We start from the raw sequence: 22209 nt of genomic DNA, 5'->3' as shown, positions 1-22209 counted from the left end.
CACATGCACGAAGCGCGCTGTGCTTTCTAATTGGCCCAGTGGCAGAGAAGGAAGGAGGGGAGCCCGAACTTCCAAGGGACAGGGCCACAGCGCTGTCTCCCGGAAGTGTGGAAGGGTACCTGTCAAAACCAGGTACCTGTTCCCCCCTCCCCCCTGAACGGTGCCAAATATGGCACCAGAGGGGAGAGGAAGCATATAAGCAGAAGTTCCACTTTTGGTTGGAACTCCGCTTTAAGCAATATAGCCTGTGCGAGCAACAAAGATCAGCAGCAGTGGCTGACAGATTTGTACTGTGTAGAAATCAATGGCTGGTGTGCTGCTGTTCACATTTAAAAACTCATCCAAGAACTTACATGCAAATAGAGCTTCTGGAACACCCCATTGAAAGCTTTATGTTTGAAGCTGACCCCTTCAATACATTGAGTATATAGTATATAATTGGGTGGCACAGTGGTGTATTGGTTAGCACTTTCGCCTAGCAGCAAATCCCAACCACGGCACTTCCTGCCTGGAGTTTGCATGTTCTCTCTGTGCCTGCGTGGGTTTCCTCCAGGTACTCCGTTTTCCTCCCACACTCCAAAGACATGCTGGTAGGTTAATTGGATCTGGTCTAAATTCGCCCTAGTATGTGTATGTATGATTGTGAGCTAGGGACCTTAGATTGTAAGCTTCTTGGGAGTAGGGACTGATGTGAATGCACAATGTATATGTAAAGTGCTGTGTAAATTGACAGCGCTTTCTAAGTAGCTGAAATAAAATAAATATATAATTAAGTACAGTATATATACATACAGTATGTTTTATGTGTTGGGTAATGTATATCATATTACTGAAATGTAATTAGAATATGCAGAGACTGGCATACTAGTGGGCTCATCGAAATGTAAGTGCACGTTAGAGGTACATTACAGGATCTGGTACATGACATGACGCAACCCCCATCCTTAATTTCAAAAGAAGCTTCTGAAGATGCCCATGGGACTTTAATGGGGTATATCATACCATCAACAAAATGTATATAAGAAACAAATCCTATATTATATCAAAAAATAAAAGTATTTATCCTGTAAAATGTAAAGAATATTTGAAAACGCAAGCTGATTTTCTGTTGTCAGTCCCTTAGCATAGCTAATACAATATCTTATATAGTATTTCAACACTCATACTGAGGTATCGCAAAAGTATAATAAAACTAGAAAGAATAAAAACCTCAATCTCAACGCGTTTCTTAAATATTCATTCACTTCATCAGGAGTGGATGCTACTGACAGGGCATCTAAATAAAAGCCCAAAAATATATTTTTTAACATAATAACAATGGCAATGTAACCTAAAGACTCATTCAAGCAGTAGGTCGATATCAATCCCCCCTCAAAGCGTTTTTGTGCATGCCTAAAGTAAAGTCACTCGGGCAGTTTATTTTGGCAATGAAACTTAACTTTTTATATTATTTTAAAGAACAATATTTGGAAAGTAAACCTTGTGGGGGTTTCCTAAAGACTGGAGCAGACAGCATTATTCTATTAATTTACACCATAGTGAAGAATTTATCACATTTTAAAGAACTGGCATAATAACTTCTTCAGTTCAGGAATGTCATACATATACAATATGTTCATTGATGTAACATATTTAAATTGTTATCATAACTTACAAAAAAAACATGCAAGCAATAATGAAAACATGTATAACAGCAAATATTCTGACCACATTAGTCATTTAAGGTTGGTAACACTCTGAATATATACTAAGAAAAAAATTATGGAGAACTCCTTCACAATCTTTGTTTTAGTTTATATTTTGTGGTTGTGGTTGTTATGGGAAATTGCTTATTTGTATCACAGCTATTTGTAATACATTATCTAAATAGGAAAAAAGACTCTGCACAGTAGAGTACAAGTCCAGAGTGAAGCTGACCAAACACAGTTTTTTTCCTTCAGCCACACAATTTATTTATTTTTTTAAATCTGCGGTTGCGCTGAAAATGAAAATCAAAAAACGTTAAATGTACAAAAAAAAAAACATGCATTCATACACACACTAAAAAGTGGGCATGCAATGTGCTAGGCCCTGAAGCCTGGTAACACAAATTGCCCCAGACTTAGCCAAAAGTCCTATTTTAAAAGGTGCAGTGCAGTAAAAAGCTTTGGTGCTATGACCATGTGCCTGTTCACGTTGTGGGGTCATACACCTAAGTGTTATTAAGAGCACCCCTAGGGTGACCACTGCCAGAGGGGCACAGACACCGCAGACTCTCTGCCTTCTCAGATCATGGCCAGACAAGGTAGATTCATTCAAATCCAGAGGAATTACTCCCATGCCCCAACTGCCTGTGGGTGTCCTGGTTTCTATTCCAGGCGGTACAATCCTTCAGAGCCCCCCCCCCCCCCTCATACCAGCAGGGATACTATATAGCCAGCCATTTCAGCTCTTGATAGGCCAGAATGATGGCACAGCACCCCTACTGGACACTGATAAGAACAGATACTGTACTTGACCTTAGCCAAAATGAGGTGGATGGAGGAATCAACCCCACTGGAGCATCGTATTGTGTCGGCTGAATCAGAAGCAGTCAGAATACGCTGATTAGCGGCTGCAGGCACCGATGGAGAGAACATTTTCTGCTTGTCCCTTCAACAAAAGTCAATCAAAGGATCGACTTCTATTGAGTGGGGACAGCTTCACACTGATCAAAATGCAGTCTGGCACTGCTGAATCAGACAAATTTTGATTAGTGGCCAATCTTTATACACAACAATGCCCAGAATGCAAAAACTCACAAACAAGGACCACACACCAAGTAGCTGTAAACTATTTAAAATAATTAAACCCCATACATACACAAATACATCTAATACAATATTATACTCCTACTCAAAATATTTTATTCCAGGTAAAAGTCTGAATTTCTGTAATGTACCACAGGTGTATGCACTCAATGAGTCCATAATGTTTAAAATTAGCCTTTTTTCATAAAATTATTTCTTACTGTGATTTTTGTCTCTCCTTTCCCCCCACACTTCTGTTTGTTTATTACATTTTGAAATCTATGCATTAAGGATTTTGGAATTTTCTGCTATTTAGAATAGTCCTAATGACAATTTCCTGGCAGCAGTACCGTTAAGAACTACCTCTTCCTAATCCAGGCAACCATTTGTGCCAGTGTTGCTAACAATGTTGCAATGGCAGCAGGAGATTATTAAAAAATGACCATCAATTTTGTAATTAAAAAATAACATAATATAAGTGGTTCTGAAGCAAAACATTTTTACCCTAATGGATAACCTGCAAAAGTGTCTCTAAAGCCTCAAATTTTTTGTACCTTAATGCATTCTATGCCTGCAGGAACCCTCCAAACCCCCCCCCCCCCCCAATTCTTATCTGAGCCCAATCCGGTCCAGCGATGCGCACAAGAGCAATGGCTCTCGTCGCTGTCTCCATCCTCATTGGGCAGATTGATAGCAGCGGCAGCCATTGGCTCCCGCTGCTGTCAATCAAATCCCGTGATGAGGGAGCGGGCGAGTTGCCGGGTCTGTGTCAATAGAGGCAGACTAGGTTGCTCGGGAGCGAGCACACATGGGTTCCACTAGGGAAAGTGGCCTGGAGTGCCGGCAGGGGAGCCTGGAAAAGGAGGATCAGGACTGCTCTGTGCAAAACTATTGCACTATTGCACAGAGCAGGTAAGTATAACATGTTTCTAATTTTAGTTTTAAAAAAATGAAGGTTTCTAATCACTTTAAGGTAAAAAACATACCACTACCTGCTGTGCCCCCCACCCCCTTAAACACTTACCTGACTCCTCCACCAATCCAGTGCTGTTCTGTCTGCTGCAGCTCTGCTCCCTCTTTCTCTTCCTCTTCTTACAGGAGACTCTGGGAGCAGCGAGAGTCATAGGCAAATGCTGCTGTCAGTGAAATCCTGTGAAGAGGGTGTGGGGGACATGGCCAAGCCACACTGTTTGTCTCTATAGACACACACAGCCCCACTCAGGAGAGCGGCCACACAGGTGTCCCCTCAGCACATGGCAGAGAAATGGGGGCGCAGACAGCACTGGCAGGAGACTCCAAAATAGGAAGTAAAGGACCAGTCTGTACAATACCATTGCACAGAGCAGGTAACTATAAAAAAATATATATATTTTAAGCAAAAAAAGTACCACTTTAGAGTGGTGGAACTAAACCTAACTTGTCCAAAACTGTAAGCAGACAGCTGTTTATTGCAGAAGAGACTTGTTATGCTTCTTTTTTAATAATACCCACTTGCCTGCAAAATCGCAGTCTTTTATTGAATGTACACTGACTGGCAAATGGATGAGATGATGCCACCACCAAGTGGCCAATCAAGAGGCCAAAAACCAAAAGAGGAAGATGACAGCAGCTGGTGAGGGAGGATGTAACTGCTACATCACTGGAGGGTGGAGATGAGTATATTAAGGAGTTTAGTTCTGCTTTAAGGCCATCTCTGAGCTGGCGTACAGAGGTACATTAATCCTCAGAGTGGGGCATGGTTGTAATGAACATGACAGCTTTCCACACAATACTGTATTGGTGACCCCATTTAGTTGTTGGCTGGGAAGATTCCCTGTCTGAAAGCCAAATGTAACAGAGGGGCCAAGGATACAGGTGATGTCATTACCCAAATATGACAATGCCAGTATTTGGTCAATGACTTGTCAATAGGTGAGCAGAGAGTGATGAGGAACTGAAAGATTAGTTCTCCATCAGGTCTACTTTACTTTTGTCTGATGGCATGGCAGTGGGTGGATTTCAAAGCCACCATTGGACTAAATAGTGGCTGTCAACCTGCCTACTGTCATTTACTGTCAATCAAAAGTAAGGTGGCTCTAGTAGGGAATTTTTTTTTTTATCAGGCTTTGGCCACCTCTAGTACAAGACACCTCATCCATGTGCCTGTCAGTGTGGCAGGTCCAATGGCCTGGGAGGGAGGGCAGGAGTACACTGCAGAAGGGATGTCCAGCATGAACCCCCTGACCTCAGAGTGCCCACTGACAGATTCATGTACCTGTCTCTGACAGGTACATGAATTGGGCACAAGCACCAATGCTTTCAGTGATACGCCCCAACAAAATATTACAGGGTATTCACCACACCCTTTATGTCACCCCAAACAGTCTTTTCACCCAAGATTGTCTCGGTTTATGTTTACTGAAATTCAGTAACGATGTACGTCGCTAATCTCTACGATGATCGCAGGTATCAGTACAAACAGACAGCTTTATGTGCCCTGGCCTCTCCTAAAACATAATTTGTAGAATGTGGGACATATTCCTGAGCATAAATAAAATATTGGCTGGTATTACATGACTATGATAGAGTTATGGAGAAGCTAAGCCTTCCCTCTTCCAGCTAAGCTCTATCTGCCTTCCTTACTGTATCGCTGCACCTTTCTTACATGTATTTGGTACCAGTATATGAACTGGAGCTTTTGCAGTCTCAAGGTATATTTTTGGATGTTGGGAGGTAACAAGGACACATGGAGGAAACTTGAACAAATTTGGAAGCATTTATGTATGGAGCAAATGAGAGAGAAAAACCTATGACCCCAGCACTGTAGTCATTAGAGTTAAGTCAGCCAAGTGTGCGGTGAAGAGATTAGTAAATGTTTATTAGTATAAATGCTGGTAAAAAATTCACAGTGCTCTAAATACAGCTAATGTGAGTAGAGAATGCTGAAAAGCATGTGCCCTTGCTTTAATCAACATAACAAAAAGCAGTCCTTTCCAGATGTAATATTTTATGAAACATTCATAAAGGTAATTTTTACTGGGTCCCACTGAAGGTATCCAATTTTCTCATTGTTGCTGATGAGAAGACATGAAAAAAGTAATAACAGACATAATTTAAACCGTGTGTTTTTAATCTTGTTTCTCAGACTCCAGGACTTGTGCAATGGCAAACTGCCAGTATGGCTGTGAAGAAGTCAAGGGGGAGGTGCGATGTTCATGCCCATCTAGTGGACTCCAGCTGGGACCAGATGGAAGAAATTGTATAGGTGCGTTAAGATATACCTTTCAGATTTCAGCTCACAGCAGAATTGACCCATTTATGCCAAATGACCATAAAACATGAAAAAAGTGGTGTATTGCGTAGCTCATTTATTTAAGTAGCACAATCAAAAATAGTTGTGTAACTTGCTACATATGATCACTTAACAAACTATAATACTTCAACAATGAAAGCCTCCAGTTTTTTATTATTCTTTTTTGTTGATTAAAATTAAAACTGAACCTGTAGCAAGTCATCTGATTCTTATGGTAGCCAAACATGTAGTGATTTGTGCTCCATTTAGATACAAATGTTTTCAAACAAGTGAGTCATCATCGATTAAAATATCAAAAGATGCAACACATGAGGTTGGATTTACTAAAAACAGTGTAAAATCTGGTGCAGCTCTGCATAGAAATCGATCAGTGTCTAACTTCAGCTTGTTCAATTAGGCTTTGACAAATAAACCTGGAAGCGTGTTGGTTTTAGCCTCAGATTGTGCACTCTCCAGTTAAAGTAAATCAACCCCATGGTATTATTACACACTTTGGAGTCCATTGTAATAATTGAATCCTCCTGAATTACAATAGATTCTTCAACTCGCATGCATATATTTATTCAATTAATCAGAAGATATCAACAAAATTCTACCTTGGCCAGTCAGCTTGGCAGAGTTGAATATACCCAAGTGTTCACCAAGCTGGCCAAATGGAGTTTCATTTGGTTTTCAATTTTTATCCAATTTGATCAATTTAGTCCCATTGAATAATAGTAATAGTACATTTGTGGCCCTCATTAAGGCCTGTGTTAATAGGTTATGACCTTGTGTCATTGAGCAGATGCAGCTTTCTTTCAGGCCCATTCCCCTTTGGTTTAAGATCCATTTAAAAATCTTTTGAGATCCTCCAAAGTTCATTGACATGAATATTTGACCTGCAATTGACCACCTCCTGACCACATTTTAATGCCATTTAAGCTACATCATGCTGAATTTGTGCTGGTATTGACTTATATAGTAAGATAACCAGTTCGGATGCAAATAAAGGCCCATCAACACAGACCCAGGGGGGTAGATTTACTAAAACTGGTGCACTCAGAATCTGGTGCAGCTGTGCATGGTAGCCAATCACCTTTTAATGTCAGCTTGTTCAATTAAGCTTTGGCAATAAAATCTGGAAGCTGATTGGTTTCTTTGCAGAAGTAAGCCTGATTTTGCACTCTAGCTAGCTTGAGTAAATTAACCCCTTAGTAATGCTGCGTGGAATCCTATGTACTATTTTGGGAGGTAAGCTTCAAAAACACCTTTATTAGCGCCATTTTTAACAATCAATTTGTTGGCAGTGATTTAACAAAGCTATGGCATTGCTGTAATAAGCATTTATGATGCTAGCAAAACATTTATTTGAGTCAAAGAAAGGTCAGTGTCACAGGAATTCCAGCAGTTTGCAGTTTAGCCCCTCAGTTTTATATCAATAGGTTTAGTACAATAGAAAACAAGAGATTATATTTTGCACAATTCCATTCAAAGAGGAGCTCCAGGCTCCTACAAAAAAAAATAATAAAAGTCAGCAGCTATTAATGCTGTAGCTGCTGACTTTTAATAATTGGACACTTTCCTGTCCACGAATCCAGCGGTGTCTTCACCGGAGGCAATTTTTCAATCAGCTCTCAGGTGCTGCCGCCACCATCTCAGGTAAGGGAAACTGGCAGTGAAGACTTGCAGCTTTTCAGCCGGCTCCCTACTGCGCTTGCGCGATAGCTGCGCTTTGTGAATGGCCCAGCGGCGGGGAGGAAGGAGGTGGGGGGTCAAACCTCCGGATGAGTTCACTGCGGCAAAGTCAGCTGGAAGTGGGAGCGGGTACCTGTCAAAGCAGGAAAGGTGCCAAATGTGGCAGTGGGGGGTAAATAGGTGGAGCTTTCCCTTTTGGGTGACTAAATGGCAGAATGTACTTTTGTATCACAACCAAAATTAACAGAATTATATATTTTTTGTTGTAGATATTGACGAATGTGCAGCTGGAAAAGTATCTTGTCCTTTTAACAGAAGATGTGTGAACACTTTTGGAAGCTATTTTTGCAAGTGCCAAAATGGTTATGAATTAAAGTATGTGAATGGCAGATATGACTGTGTAGGTAAGAATACTAAAAAAAAAAAAGGTTAAAGTTGCATTATTTTCTAATTTTGGATTAGAGGAAAAGGTTAGAGTATCTGCTGGTCATTAGGACAGTGAGGAGAAAACTCTGTAGAAATAAAAAACAATTAATACATTTTTTAGTGAAATAGTGAAGGATTAAAAACCTCGTCGGGTTTTTATTGGTGTCTGTGCCTCTCTTGGCGACCATGTTCGTCAGGTCAAGAATTGGGGGAACACATACAGCAATAAAGCCTGAGGTATTCTTACACTTTACAGAAGGACAGGTCTGGATTTTGACTTTCAAGGGCCTATACTATAGAATACTTGATCTCATATAATTCCCTATAGTTATTACTGATTTTCACTGCTTTGCTATATAACATGTTTTCTGGCTAAACAGCAAAGTGATTTGTCTGTTTTGTATTGCACAGTATTTTGTTAAGACATAAAAAAGCAATATGCATAAATTATTACTTTAAATAATAACTTCAGGTAAACTAAACTTTAGTGATATGATACTGTAGGATGCACACAGTGCTAAGTTAACAAAAATCCTCCTGCGCGAACCACTGGACCCACCCACTGAAATTTTCTATGCAAATAGTTAATTAAACTGATTGTAAAGGTTTTTTTTTTTTTTTTTTCTTTTAAATAGCAAACATGTTATATTTACCTGCTCTGTGCAAAACTCTTGTCCCTAAAGTGTTTTCAGCATCATTCAGCAAAAATATTCACAACTGCTTCTTTGTTTAATACTGGGAAAAAAAAATCAGTAAGGCCTTTTTCACACTTGTGCAACATTTCTTGCGACCTGGGATGCAAAGTCGCATGACAAGTCATACCCCATGATTTCCAATAAGTACTGTTCATATTTGTGTGACTTCAAGTCGCAGTGACTTCAAAGTAGTCACTGCACTACTTTGATCCGACTTTGATGCGACTTGAGGTCCATAAACCTCAAGATTGTGAAGGCATTGCTTCAAGTCCAATCAATGTTGCATCAAAATTGCGCCAAAATCACGCGACTTTCAGGCTGCACAAGTATGAAAGGGGCCTAAAGCTGAAGAATATCAGGTCAGATCGCATGTCAGCTATCGACCCCATCATTTTCATTCTGCAGAAATGGGGAAAATGCCTGCCCTGAAGCTAATCTTTCCTTTAGGGACCCAAGAAACTGTTAAAAATAAACCCTCCATCTTTTTCTCAGTCTGTTCTGCCTTCCAGTAGGACATTATATAAAATGACTTGCACTACTTCAGCTAACAGTTATTAGAGGCACAGCCTTTACTTCCTATCATAGAGATGATATGTGAGTGTTACTTGAAAGAAAAAATAAACCCAACGATTTGTAACTCTTAAATTGGAACTAAACCATTGATTTAACGATTTCCCAAGACAAATTCAGTCAAGGTATGCCATGAATGATTAAACCAAAAAGCAAAAGATCAGAGCTACAACCTTCTCACCTCAATGTGCTTAATCAGATGCAATGGTTTCCAGACTAAAGGCTGCTGTAAGCCCATCACATAGTGATTCTTAAAAGGAAGGCCAGCACTTTGGTATGATGCACAAAAGACAGAATCCTTTATTATAAGTAGGAATAATGCAAGAAAATCCACTTGAAAACATTTTGGCCAATTAGGCCTTCTTTCTTCTTTAGGCCACTTTGCTGCATGTCAACAGATTTTTTAAGAATCTGTTGCTTCATAAAGCTTACAGTGAGACTGACATTTGTGAGGAAGAGACTAGACACCTGGACACCACTGAACAAATTAATTAACTGTTTTTCAAAATTCAAGATTAATGTTGGAGCAGCTGAAGTTTGAATCCTCTTCTGGCATTTGTGGGGTTTTATGATAGTATAGACTATAAAGGTGATAAATATTTTTACCCCATCTGTGCCAGAAGTGCTGCTGTAGAGGCCTTCCAGGAAGTGGTTGAGCAGGAACGTATAAACTAAAAAATGAGTCTAGTGGGGCACACAATTCCACTATCACTAAATCTGAAAGACAAGTGATCTATAACTTGAAGTCTAACAAAAATATAGTGATTAGGAGAGTGGATAAGGGAGGTGCGTGGCTGTCCTTCGTGCGGATCAATATATAGCTGAAGTACTGAGGCAGCTCAGCGATATCTCCACTTATCTTGCCGTTAAGTAGAACCATACCACCTCTTTCCAGCAATATCTTTTACAATTGTTAGGTTTAAGCAAGGAGAGAAATGTCAACAGCATTAAAACAGCTGAAACCTGTGTATTACCTGTAGCACCCTCCTAGGTAGGTGCTAGAGAAAGAGTATAGTTTTGAATCCTTTCTGCTTACCAGAGGGATTGCAGGTAAATCTATATTGTTCGATGCCTACCAGAGAGCAGGATCTGCTAGTGAGGTCTGCTCAATGTGCCCAGTGCATTTTGGACAGTGGGAGCCCGATGATTTGGCAGAGCAAAATGCCTTGGTGCATGCTGGGATACTGTGTAAATGCCAGGAGCACATGTGCTCGGGGTCTTTTAGCTGGAGAGCGGAGTCCCCGAAAGGGAGGGGGCGGCTGCCTCCTCCTCTGTAGAAGTTGCCATGCGACCTCAGGTAATCGACCTGAGGGCCTGAGGGCCTAAAGTGCTAGAGAGGAACTGAACCCGAATGTCCTGTAAAGCTTACTAGAAGGGAGACACTGGAAGGATCTGCTTCTACATACAGTGAGTACAGATCTGTGTCAAGGGGCCTAACCTGAGGGGGGCCATCCCTGCAGCTAGAAGAGTCAGTGGATGGGTGTCAGTAAAGAGGATGCTAGAGAATATCCTGAAGATAATGCAGTTCACCAAGTCTATTGCTGGAGAATGAGCAAGGAGGCTTAACCCTTTCCATACATGTGACAGTATGGTCAAGGAGTGTAACTGCTTCCACAAGCAACCTGGTGAGGCCAAGTTAGAGTTGTCCTTATCAACTGTATATAGTTCCAGTTGGAGTATCCCACTATTCCCTTCTTCCATCCAAGTTCCACAATAAATACTAAAAACCAACACCCCTGGACTGTTTATTGAGTAACGAGCCATTGGGAGTAAGGATGAATGTGTGAACTGTACTCTAAGTGACTATCTGCTGGTAATCAGAGGAGGCCCAACAAGTCATCATACAGTAAGCCCTACGGGGACAGTGCTACATACCATTTACCCAAAATACATTCAGTTGTGCTCAAAAGTTTGCATACCCTGGCAAAAATCATGACTTTTTGGCATTGGTTTTGAAATTGACTGATCGTGCCATAAAACTTGTATTTAAGGAAAGTGATCATCTGAAACCCTTTATTATCACATAGCCCACACAGCCCATGGTACATTTACTGCGGCACTCTGCCACTGCTGGGCAAAGCGACGTAGCCCTACGTCGCTCCCTCAGGCGCCTGTGGGGGCCGAGCGTGCGCTGCCGGCAGCGCGCTCCCGCCCCCCGCTCGTTCCCTGGGGAGCCAGCAAATGTGACCGGCGGCTCCGATGGCCGCCGGCCACTCGCGATCTCCCACAGCAGAGGGAGAAAGACAGACGGCTAATGTAAACACAGCCGTCTGTCATTCTCTCTTAGATCATCACAGAGGCTATGCGATCCTGCTATTTAGAATCGCATGTCTCTGTGATGATCTCACAAGCCACGCCCCCTCACAGCTATAATCACGCCCCTAGGGACACACTTAACCCCTTGATCACCAGTAAAGTTAACCCCTTCCCTGCCAGTGTCATTTTTACAGTAACAGTGCATATTTATAGCACTGATTACTGTAGTAATGTCACTGGTACCCCCAAAAGTGTCAAAAATGTCAGTTAGGGGTCCGATCTGTCCGCCGCAATGTCGCAGTCCCGCAAAAAAAAAATTGCAGATCGCCGCCATTACTAGTTTAAAAAAAAAACAATAAAAATGACATAAATCTTTCCTGTAGTTAGTAAACGCAATAACTTTTGCGCAACCCAATCAAAATACGCTTATTGCGATTCTTTTTTTACCAAAAATATGTAGCAGAAAGCAAATTGGCCTAAAATGTTAAAAAAAATGTTGATTTTTACTTTTTTTTTTGAGAATTTCATATAAAAAATGTGAAAAATATTGTTATTTTTTCAAAATTTACGCTCTTTTTTTGTTTATAGCGCAAAAAAAAAAATCACACAGGTGATCAAATACCACCAAAAGAAAGCTCTGTTTGTGGGTAAAAAAGGATATCAATTTCCTTTGGGTACAGCATCGCACGACCACGCAATTGACCATTAAATTCACGCAGTGCCGAATCGCGAAATAGGGCCTGGTCATTGAGCAGCTAAATCCTCCAGGGCTAAAGTGGTTAAATCATAATTATAACAGAAATCACCCAAACAGCCCTGATCAAAAGTTTACATACCCTGGAATGTTTGGTATTGGTACAACACACAAGGTGACAGACACAGGTTAAAATGGAAATTGAAGGTTAATTTCCCACATTTGTGGTTTTTAAAATTATTGTGCAAAATTAGTCAATGAGTTTGTTAGCTTTCACGTGAATGCACTGAGCAGACTAGACACTGAGCCATGGGGCCTGCATAACAAGGTAATAGAACTTTATAAAAATGGAAAAAGATATAAAAAGATATCCAAAGATCTCTTGGTACCAAGCCAAGGTCAGGTAGACTAAGAAAGATTGCAGCCATAACTGCCAGAGGAATTGTTCAGGATACAAAGAAAAATGCATAGGTAACCTCAGGAGAAATACAGGCTGCTCTTGAAAAAGACAGAATGGTTGTTTTTAAGGAGCACAATACTTGAACAAAAACTAGCTTCATGGTCAAGTTGCCAGAAAAAAAAACTTTTTACTGTACCAATGTCACAAAAAAGCCTGGTGAGACATATCAAGGTATTGTGGGAAAGAAACACACAAAGGTCCAAGCGCTTAAACCACTGTCCAACCAGGAGAAATGTTTAGTCTGCTGGATGGTGGCTGCTATCCCAGGCTCATAACCAATGAGATGAGAAGAGAAAAAAACTAAAAATTGAGAAAAAAACGCTATACCAAAGCAGAAATGTAACACCATTCATCAATGGATAAAAACATAATTTTTTATTGAACAGCCAACGGCTTACAGAGGCAGGCAGTAGCCACATGGAGCATTGTCAACAAGGATGAAATACCTTAAAGTGGAGGCTACATGAGTGACAGGGTACTCCAAGTTGTTCCAGGGAGATCAGCTGGGCTGTGTGATGAAGTGTAGAAATGGCCAGACTCCAAAAGAAAAGGTGGTTGTAGATCAATCCAGTGATGCTCCGGTGCCGATGTAGAATCCTGTCAGTAGCAGAGTGGCCTCTCGGGGGCACAAAGGCAGATGGAAACAGCCAAGGCACTCAGGACTGATGTCCAGTTCATGGAGCCCTTTGGCCCTGATGGCCCTTTCTTCAGGTCAAACAGCACTCTCAGCTTCTGTCAGACCAGGTAACATACACACGGGCCAAATTTTTTTTAACAGGCCGATGTCTCCCGACATTCAGCCCGTGTGTGCGGGGTTTTAGAGTTTGTTTGATTTTTAAACTCTAGAGCCTGGCACACCATTGTTTTCTAAAGGTGTCATAGAGATAAGCATGTTGCTCAGTCTGCAGCCTCTTCAGACTTACTTACTGCCCAATTTATATCCTGGGAAGAACTGGCCAGTTTAGATTTTCCTAGCCAGTCATTCCTCTTCTACAGACCCAAGAGTGACAGGAGTTGTCTATTCAGTTTGTTTAGTGGACGGTTCTTTCTTTATTTCATGTCTATGGCCTTTAACTTGTTTCTTATTTCACAGATATAAATGAGTGTTTGATGAAGACTCATAAGTGCAGCCCTTACAGTGATTGCCTCAATACTCCAGGCTCCTATAAATGCCGATGTAAACAAGGATACAAGGGCAGTGGATACCAGTGTTCAGGTAGGTTTACTTAGCAATGAATTTTTATATTTGACCATGTACTGTACTTTCCTCAGAAGAACATAGGCCAGTATGGAGATTATTATAAACCTTTGTTGTTACTCATAAGCACCCTATAGTTTATGTAACATTACCATTTATTATTTGTATTCTTTGAGTTGGAATTGGAATATTGGAGAAGTAAAAGTTTTAAGACTTTGACATCATAGGAGTGTGTAAAATTGTTATTTTACATTGTGTGTGCGGAGCCTGACCCTCTGTACCACTAAAAGTCTGTGTCCAAAAAATGAATAAACTTCTGGGTCTTTAAGATGTGACCTATTAATGGTACTTGAGAAACAGAGTTTGGTAACACTGCTCTACATCAATATGCTCTGCTTCTAAGCTTCTCTTCTCACCAAATAAATTGGCTTGTAAGCAAACACTATACAAGAGGTTATGGACTAAGCCCAGATTTTAATCAGAGAAGTAGAATACATTTTATGAGAAGATATCCTTGTACCTTTTAGAGTTGGGTATGAAATTGGTCTCTTAAAGTAATGACAACTACACCTATGAGCCCCTACATATGAAAGATACAGTATATACTTTGGCCATGAGTGCAGATAGACATTCCTTGCAGTCCCCCACATATGCGCATACTTTTATCTTTTACCATTAGACTAGAGATGTAACATGAACAGAAGTATGAAGTCATCACTCTAGAATGCACTACACAATGAAATGTTCTTTACAAATATCCTTAAAGATAATAGTATAGAAGTAACAGGGTCAATTAAGCTTGTCTATTAAGGTGAACTACAGAATAGAATGAAATCAAAAGATCTGAGGAAACATGAACTAAGCTTTTCTATTAGGTGAGCTGTAGATTCAAATTGACATTAAAAGATCTGAGGACTCACCAAGGAGACAGCAAACACATTCTTAAGCCTGGTTTGATTGTTGCTCTTCAAAGTGTATTGCACTGGCAGTCATAAGACTACTGCTTACATTAGAAGTTTTTTGGTCCTGGAAACACCTTGGTTTTTGCCATTTTATACCAGTAACTTAAATGTATCCAAAGCTGGCCAAACACATTTTGGAGGGTAAAATATCAGTTTGGTCATAACTGTTTAAAATCTGGTCATCTGATTTGTGCATTGGTGCCATAAACGTAAATGGCCACTAACCATATTGATCTATCAAATTAAATTAAAAATGCCACAGTTAACCAACCATTACATTTGATTGCTTTTTAACTTTAAATTATTTATACTAAATAAATAGACCCATAGTCTTAAAAGAAGTCACTTAAGTCTCATACATGAAATATACCATTTAAATATCAGTTTCCTGAACAATAGCTAAACTTTTCCACTTCTCCTAAATTCCAGGAGATTGATGTGAAACAGTGCAACATTCAGCCATTGCATATGTAACTGAAGGATCTCTGCCAAGGTGACAGGAGTGATTTATGACTTCACTCAATAATCACCATCAATAACTTTAAAGTGGTGTGTATGTTCTTATGTATCAAAAGTATGTAACCTTATAAATACTAAAAAACAAAAAGTTCTCTAAAAACAAAGTGAACAATCAGATTTCTTGTTTCATTTTTCCAAAGAAGTTTTAAATAACAGGCCCAATTGAATTGACATTTGTTTTAAATGCCTTATAGTCCTATCAGGGCCAACAGGGCCAAGACAAAGAAGAGGGTTAGGAGAACAAAAGAGTCACATGCCCTGGGGTCAATGTTTTTATGTGAAGGGGGGGGGGGTCTTAGGGAGCTTGCTGCCTCAAAAACAGGAGTGATGGGCAGTGTCATCACTTGGTCCAACCAAGACCAATAGCAGACTACAGGGGGCAGAAGAAAAGAGGGCACCCACTGAGAACATACCTCTTTCTCAGGTGCCTCACTCACTGATACAGATGCTCTGCCTTCCATCATTTTACACAGTCATTCCGTACTATAACATTCCCCGACCGGCCTTTCACCGGTTTGCCTCTTTTCACTGGCACAGCATTTGAACCTGGCCAGGATAGAAAACTACTGTCCCTCCAGGTTGGACCAAGAGACCACAAGCCAGGTAAGCTCTCTCACGCAGTGAATGGTAGCATGGGGTTAATGCTGCAGTGAGGCTGTCCAGGCTTAGGGTTTAAACAGCAGACATGACCAATAGAGGTAGACTGTCTAGGTATGGGCTTGTTTAGTTAAATGCACTAACATTACTACTAGTTATTTCCTTAAAGTTAAACTAAAGGCTAATCTCTTTAATACCAAACATGTCATACTTGCTCTATGCAATGGTTATGCACAAAGCAGCCCCAACCCTTCTCTTTTCCGGTCCCCTGCTAGCGCTCTGGACTCCTTTCCCTTGCCGAATGCCCCCATTGGAACCCGCTTGCTATGGGGACACTTGTGCTTACTCCCTCCCACAAAGTGTCTCCTTAAGACACATATCGCTCTGTGTGTCTTATGGACACACAGAGCAGGGCTCGGTCCTGTCCTGCCCCTGATCCCTCCTCACTGCCTTTGATTAACAGCAGTGGGAGCCAATGGCTCCTGATGCTGTCTCTGAGCCAATGAGGAGGTAGAGAGCCAGGACAGCAGCTGCTCTCGTGCACATCAATGGACCGAGATTGGGTCAGGTAATAATTAGAGGGCCTGGAGAGGAACTGGGGGGAAGTCTTTTTACCTTCATGCATAGAATGCATGAAGGTAAAAAACCTTCAGCCTTTACAACTACTTTCATTTAAAACATCTATTTTTTTCCCACCTTCTGTATGTCATGAAACTGCATATAATAGAGTTGATTTATTAAAGGAGACTGCTTTTAAATGTTCACATTTCAAAGTGAAATTTACTGAATAAGATTAAGTTGTATTTGCTTAGAATACCCAGTCTTACTCTATTATGTATAAAAAGTGAACATAGCTTCACTTTATTCGTTTACATTCACTTTGCAAAGTGAATATAGACTCTACTTTAGTAAATTAATCTCAGTGTCTTTATGTTTTCAGTTATAGGGAACTTTGAGGTTGGTTTACAAAAACTGAAGAGCACAAAATCTAGTGCAGCTGTGCATGCTAGCCAATCAGCTTCTAACTTCAGCCTGTTCAACAAAGCTTTGACAAAAAAACTGGAAGCTGATTGGTTTCTATGCAGAGCTGCACTAGATTTTGCACTCTTCAGTTTTAATAAATCAACCCCACTATGTATGGCCGACATGAGATGAAAACTCATTGATAGAAGAATAAATATTAGGTTTTAAATGTAAAAAGAAAGTGTTTGTTTAAAGAAATGACAATATCTCACTGCAGTTTATGTCTGAAAGGAGTAAACATCTTGTCCTTAATAAAAGGCAAAAGTTACATTTCCATGGAATAGAGTGGTTTGTTCTTGGTTGACTCTATACGGCTTTGTAATTTGTGGCTTGGGTCTGCCTTTGATCCATATACTGTATCACAATTTTTGGAATTAGAGGCCTGGGAGCATTTGTCAAACTGTTCAGATGAATAAATATTTAGGTAAATGTGAATGTTTGACTCCATATACAGTAGACATGTGCAGCATGGTTCTTGTACATTAGCAATAACCTAAACTAAAGTGCTATGTAAACAAGTAAGAAATACAGCACAACTAGGCATTATTTTCTATTGGTAAAACATACCATGTTTAATGGGCAAACACAAATATTCTGCATGTTTATATCTTTACTTTATAGGTATGGTACCATCTTCAAGTTTTTAACAGAGTAATTCTACATTCTAAGTAGGGTAGTGCATGTTTTTTCTGTAATAAAAATATAAAAAAAAATAATAATAATACAAATAATACACATAATACAACACTATATCAGTTATCCTACCATCTAAATAAATAACAGATGTTTGGACTGCAGATCGCTGTCAGTGATTTGGCAGTGGCTGCACATTCTTGCGCTCCAGAAAAGTTAATGTGTGGTATGTTTGATTTAGCTTACGTATCAACATACAGGAGTCACGTCAAGAATGTGTAACCTATGTTCTATGTTTCCCTTAACAAAATAAAAATGATCAAAGAGCCTTATTCGGCATAGTATTTGTTTTCATGTGACACCATGATAAACATCGAATGAAATCTTGAATGCTTATAATAATATAACTACATTATATAAATAATGTTCAGATATTATTGCAACTGTTCTTTGGCTTGAATGACTGTCAGCTTGTACTAAGCTACCTATGCCAAGCACATCTGATTACCTATGCCAAGTCCCCGCTGCAGTGAACAAAAAGGAAAATTCCACCCAATGGATTTAAGAAGCATTGAAGATGGTATACAATAAAGTAATATTCCTCTCCTGTTGTTTCTGAGTTGCACAGTTTTTGGTGTCTCAATACATTTCTCCCCCTGTGTGAAACCTTAAGTTTGCTTAACCCCAAGCATATGAAACATGTTCCAGTTGTATTAGTAACACTTCCTCCAGATTCCTAAACTCGTATCTACTCCAAAAAAATTAAATAACACTTTTTTAATCCAATTAGTTGTTTTACATTTGAATATTGATCTTAACATCCCATCGTGCGTTTGGGCATCTAAAATTGTCAAAGCCTAGTATAGGTTAAATCATAACAATTTATAATAATATACTATTCAATCTTTGAATACCTCTCAATTTGTGCTCAGTGCATAGTAATGGACTGTAATTAAGAAATAATTACTTCTCAAAGGTTGCAGTGTAGAGCATGTTAATCATGGTAGGTAGCAAACCAGTAGAAAAGCTTTTATTGTGTTAATGCCTAAATTGAGAATTCAGGTGTGGTTTTGCTTTGGCATTTGCAGCTTTTATTGCTTAACACAAGGCAAACATTTGTATGTAATTTATGTCCAAACATATAACTATTTATGTACACAAAAGCATTTATACATTGCAGACTTGAAATATATTTGCGAATTAAGATGCAAATTAAAGTGACTGTAAACAATCACCTTGTAAAACAACCCATTCAGTTTGAAATAGAAAAGAAAGGCAAAACATTTGTGTATAGACATGAAAAAAAATATGAATACCTTTTTTCCTTTTTTATTTAAATTATCACATTCCCTCTGTTCTCAGCTGCATAAGAACTGGGGTGGGGAGAAGCAGCAGCACACTGAGCTTGCCAGTAAATGGCCCTGCAGAAGGGGCGTGTCAGGACAAGTCTGATCATTGGAGGAGAGCAGGCTGAGTTCCCAGCACAGCTAGAGAATTGACCATGGTGTGCTCTCCTGCTTAGTGTGGTCGGTTTTTAAAAGGGAAGCAGAGGGACTGGCAGGAACACCAGGGATTTCACACAAAGGAAGCAATACATAGAGAACAGGATACTTTCTCATACAAGTACATGGTACAGCAGGCACATATCATGAATGGCTGACAGGAACACCAGGGATTTCACACAAAGGAAGCAATACATAGAGAACAGGATACTTTCTCATACAAGTACATGGTACAGCAGGCACATATCAGGAATGGCTGACAGAAACACCAGGGATTTCACACAAAGGAAGCAATACAAAGAGAACAGGATACTTTCTCATACAAGTACATGGTACAGCAGGCACATATCATGAATGGCTGACAGGAACACCAGGGATTTCACACAAAGGAAGCAGTACATAGAGAACAGGATACTTTCTCAGCAGGCACATATCAGGAATATGAAGTTTTGGGGTAACAAACACTTTAACATCTCTTTGGTTCCATTATAGCTGTTCCAGATAAACCTGTGAAAGAAGGACCTAAAATAGTTGGAAGTGCAAAAGACACAATAAAAAAACTGTTGGCATATAAGAACAGCTTAAAGAGAAACGAAGACATTAAGAATCTAATACCTGAATTGGTTGTGACACCATCTCTGAAACCACGCTTGCAGCCATTTGACTATGAGGATGGAGTCTACATAGGAGAATCTAACAAAGCAGAGGAGGAATATGAGGAAGAGGAGGAAGACCAGGATGACAATGAAGATGAAGAAGAGGATGATGGAGATGATGATGATGACTATGCAAATACAATTGGACAAAAGAAAACACTAAGAGGGGATGTGTTTGGTAAGTTTGGATTTGCTGTATTTGACAAGTAATACATGGAAATAATCAAAAGTGGAAAATTCTGTTCCATCACGCAGCCCTACCCCACTATCCCATTAGATAGATTCAAATCCATCATTATCTAATATTTCTTTTTAACTCTAATTTCTAAACAGTTTATCAAAACATTAAAAAGAAAAGGGCATGTAACCTTTCTTATGGCACTTTTCCACTGCATGGAACCGAACAGTTCGGCTCGCTTTTGTGCTTTTCCGCTGCTGTTACCGCATGGTATGGTGTAGGAACGGTTCGGTACGGTACGGTATGGCGGCGCTTTTCCACTGCATGGAACCGAATGGTACGGCTCTCAAAAACAGTACCACCTCGATTGTGGTTCCAAGAGGTACCATACCCGGTACCATATCCCACATCCTTTGCATTCAGTCACTACTAGCCACTGATTGGTCAGAGAATCCCATCCACCCCATTGTTATCCCACCCACTTAACTTTAGTACTACTTTAGTGGAAAAGCAAACCATACCGTACCGTACCGAACCGTTCCAACACCGTACCATGCAGTACCAGCAGTGGAAAAGCAAACCGGGCCAAGCAGGGCCGAGTAGAGCCGAGCCGGTACTTGCAGTGGAAAAGTGCCATTATATACCTTATAGCACCCTAGTCACATGGGAGGGGAAATTTACTAAAACTGGTGCACACAGAATCTGGTGTAGCTATGCATAGTAACCAATCAGCTTCTAGCTTCAGCTTGTTCAATTAAGCTTTGACAAAAAAATCCTAGAAGCTGATTGGTTACTATGCACAGCTGTACCAAATTCTCTGTGCAAGAGTTTTAGTAAATCTCCACCACAGTCTGCTATCCCCATGGCTGAAGGCATATGCATGTTTGGATCCCATGCCTTGCTAATACCAGACAAAAAGGTTTACAGCATTTGATGGAGAGGACTTGGGAAAATGAGTCCCCCCCATCTGAAAATTTAGCTCACCATAGATATTGAATACTGGGCTTTTCCATATCACCACTTCTTGGGGATGTGGTGAGGAAACATGGGGAGGGGTTATATACACTACTAACCTTTACCACAGGAGTAAACAAGTTTCTAACCGACATACTATTGTAGTCATAACTAGGATGAATTATCTCTAGTTGCTTTCATCCACTATGCAGTACATCGAGAATAATCGCATCCTGACTCATATGAAACCCAATTAAAAGTACACAGTTATGATACTAAAGGGAAACAATAATTATTTGTGGTCAAATACAATTTAAAAAAAAAAAAAGTTACACAACTTTTAATTGTTTATATTAACAAATAAACCTTATAAGCTGCCTCTATGATACTCAGTTTGTAAAGAATGCTGAGCTTTCTAATAACCAAGCTCAGCAGTGGTTGCACACTTTGTTAGTAACTATGTGAAACTGTTCCCAGTGATAGACAGATCTATTTGTACCACAGTAGGTCTAAAGAAAAGACTGTTTAGATAGCACAGAGCTCACACAGTGCTCTCTATCTACTGGTTGCAAATATTGAAGATACAAAATTCATATGCAATAGTTCAAAGTTTCCTGATTTAAACATACATCATATTAGCATTTTTAAACAACATTTTAAATTCAACTGAGTTTTGTAAATAAACAAAGAATACTGTATATCAAAATAACACATTTGAAACCTTAAATTTTACATATGCCCAGATTACAGACATGAAACCTTTTACGTATTCTTAACAAACAGTAAATTGGCTTTTAGGCTCGGTTCACACTATTGCGATGCGGGAAGGCTGCGAATTCGCAGCCTTTTCCCGCATCGCACACGCACCCCCGGCAGTTCACACTGCCATATGCGATACGCTGGGGGTGTCAATGTAATCTTAACGACACCCCCAGTTTGATCGCATATCGCAGTGCGATCATGCAGTTCGCACAGGATGGGATCGCACAAGTGTGAACCGCTGTGCGATCCGATCCTGATGCGGCTGCAAAAATACCTCCTGTGCGTGTTTGCACCGGGTGCGATGCGAATTTATCCATACAAACTGTATGGCTAAACTCGCACCGCACAGCTGATCGCATGTAATGTCGGAGCAGTGCGCTCCGACATTAC

General features: G+C 40.1%; 1 protein-coding gene across 1 annotated transcript in view; it reads left to right on the top strand.

Moving 5' to 3' along the window:
- Nucleotides 1–22209, top strand: part of EGFL6 (EGF like domain multiple 6) — a 130400-nt gene that overhangs the window by 68420 nt on the left and 39771 nt on the right. The window contains exons 5-8 of the mRNA XM_082244727.1: nt 5893–6012; nt 8004–8138; nt 13929–14051; nt 19762–20103. Of these exons, the coding sequence (XP_082100853.1) occupies nt 5893–6012; nt 8004–8138; nt 13929–14051; nt 19762–20103 (720 nt within the window). The remainder of the gene's footprint in view (nt 1–5892; nt 6013–8003; nt 8139–13928; nt 14052–19761; nt 20104–22209) is intronic.

Source organism: Pelophylax lessonae, assembly GCF_965119305.1.
Source record: "Pelophylax lessonae genome assembly, chromosome: 2".
NCBI classification, from domain to species: Eukaryota; Metazoa; Chordata; class Amphibia; order Anura; family Ranidae; genus Pelophylax; species Pelophylax lessonae.
This window is presented reverse-complemented; position numbering and strand designations above follow the sequence as displayed.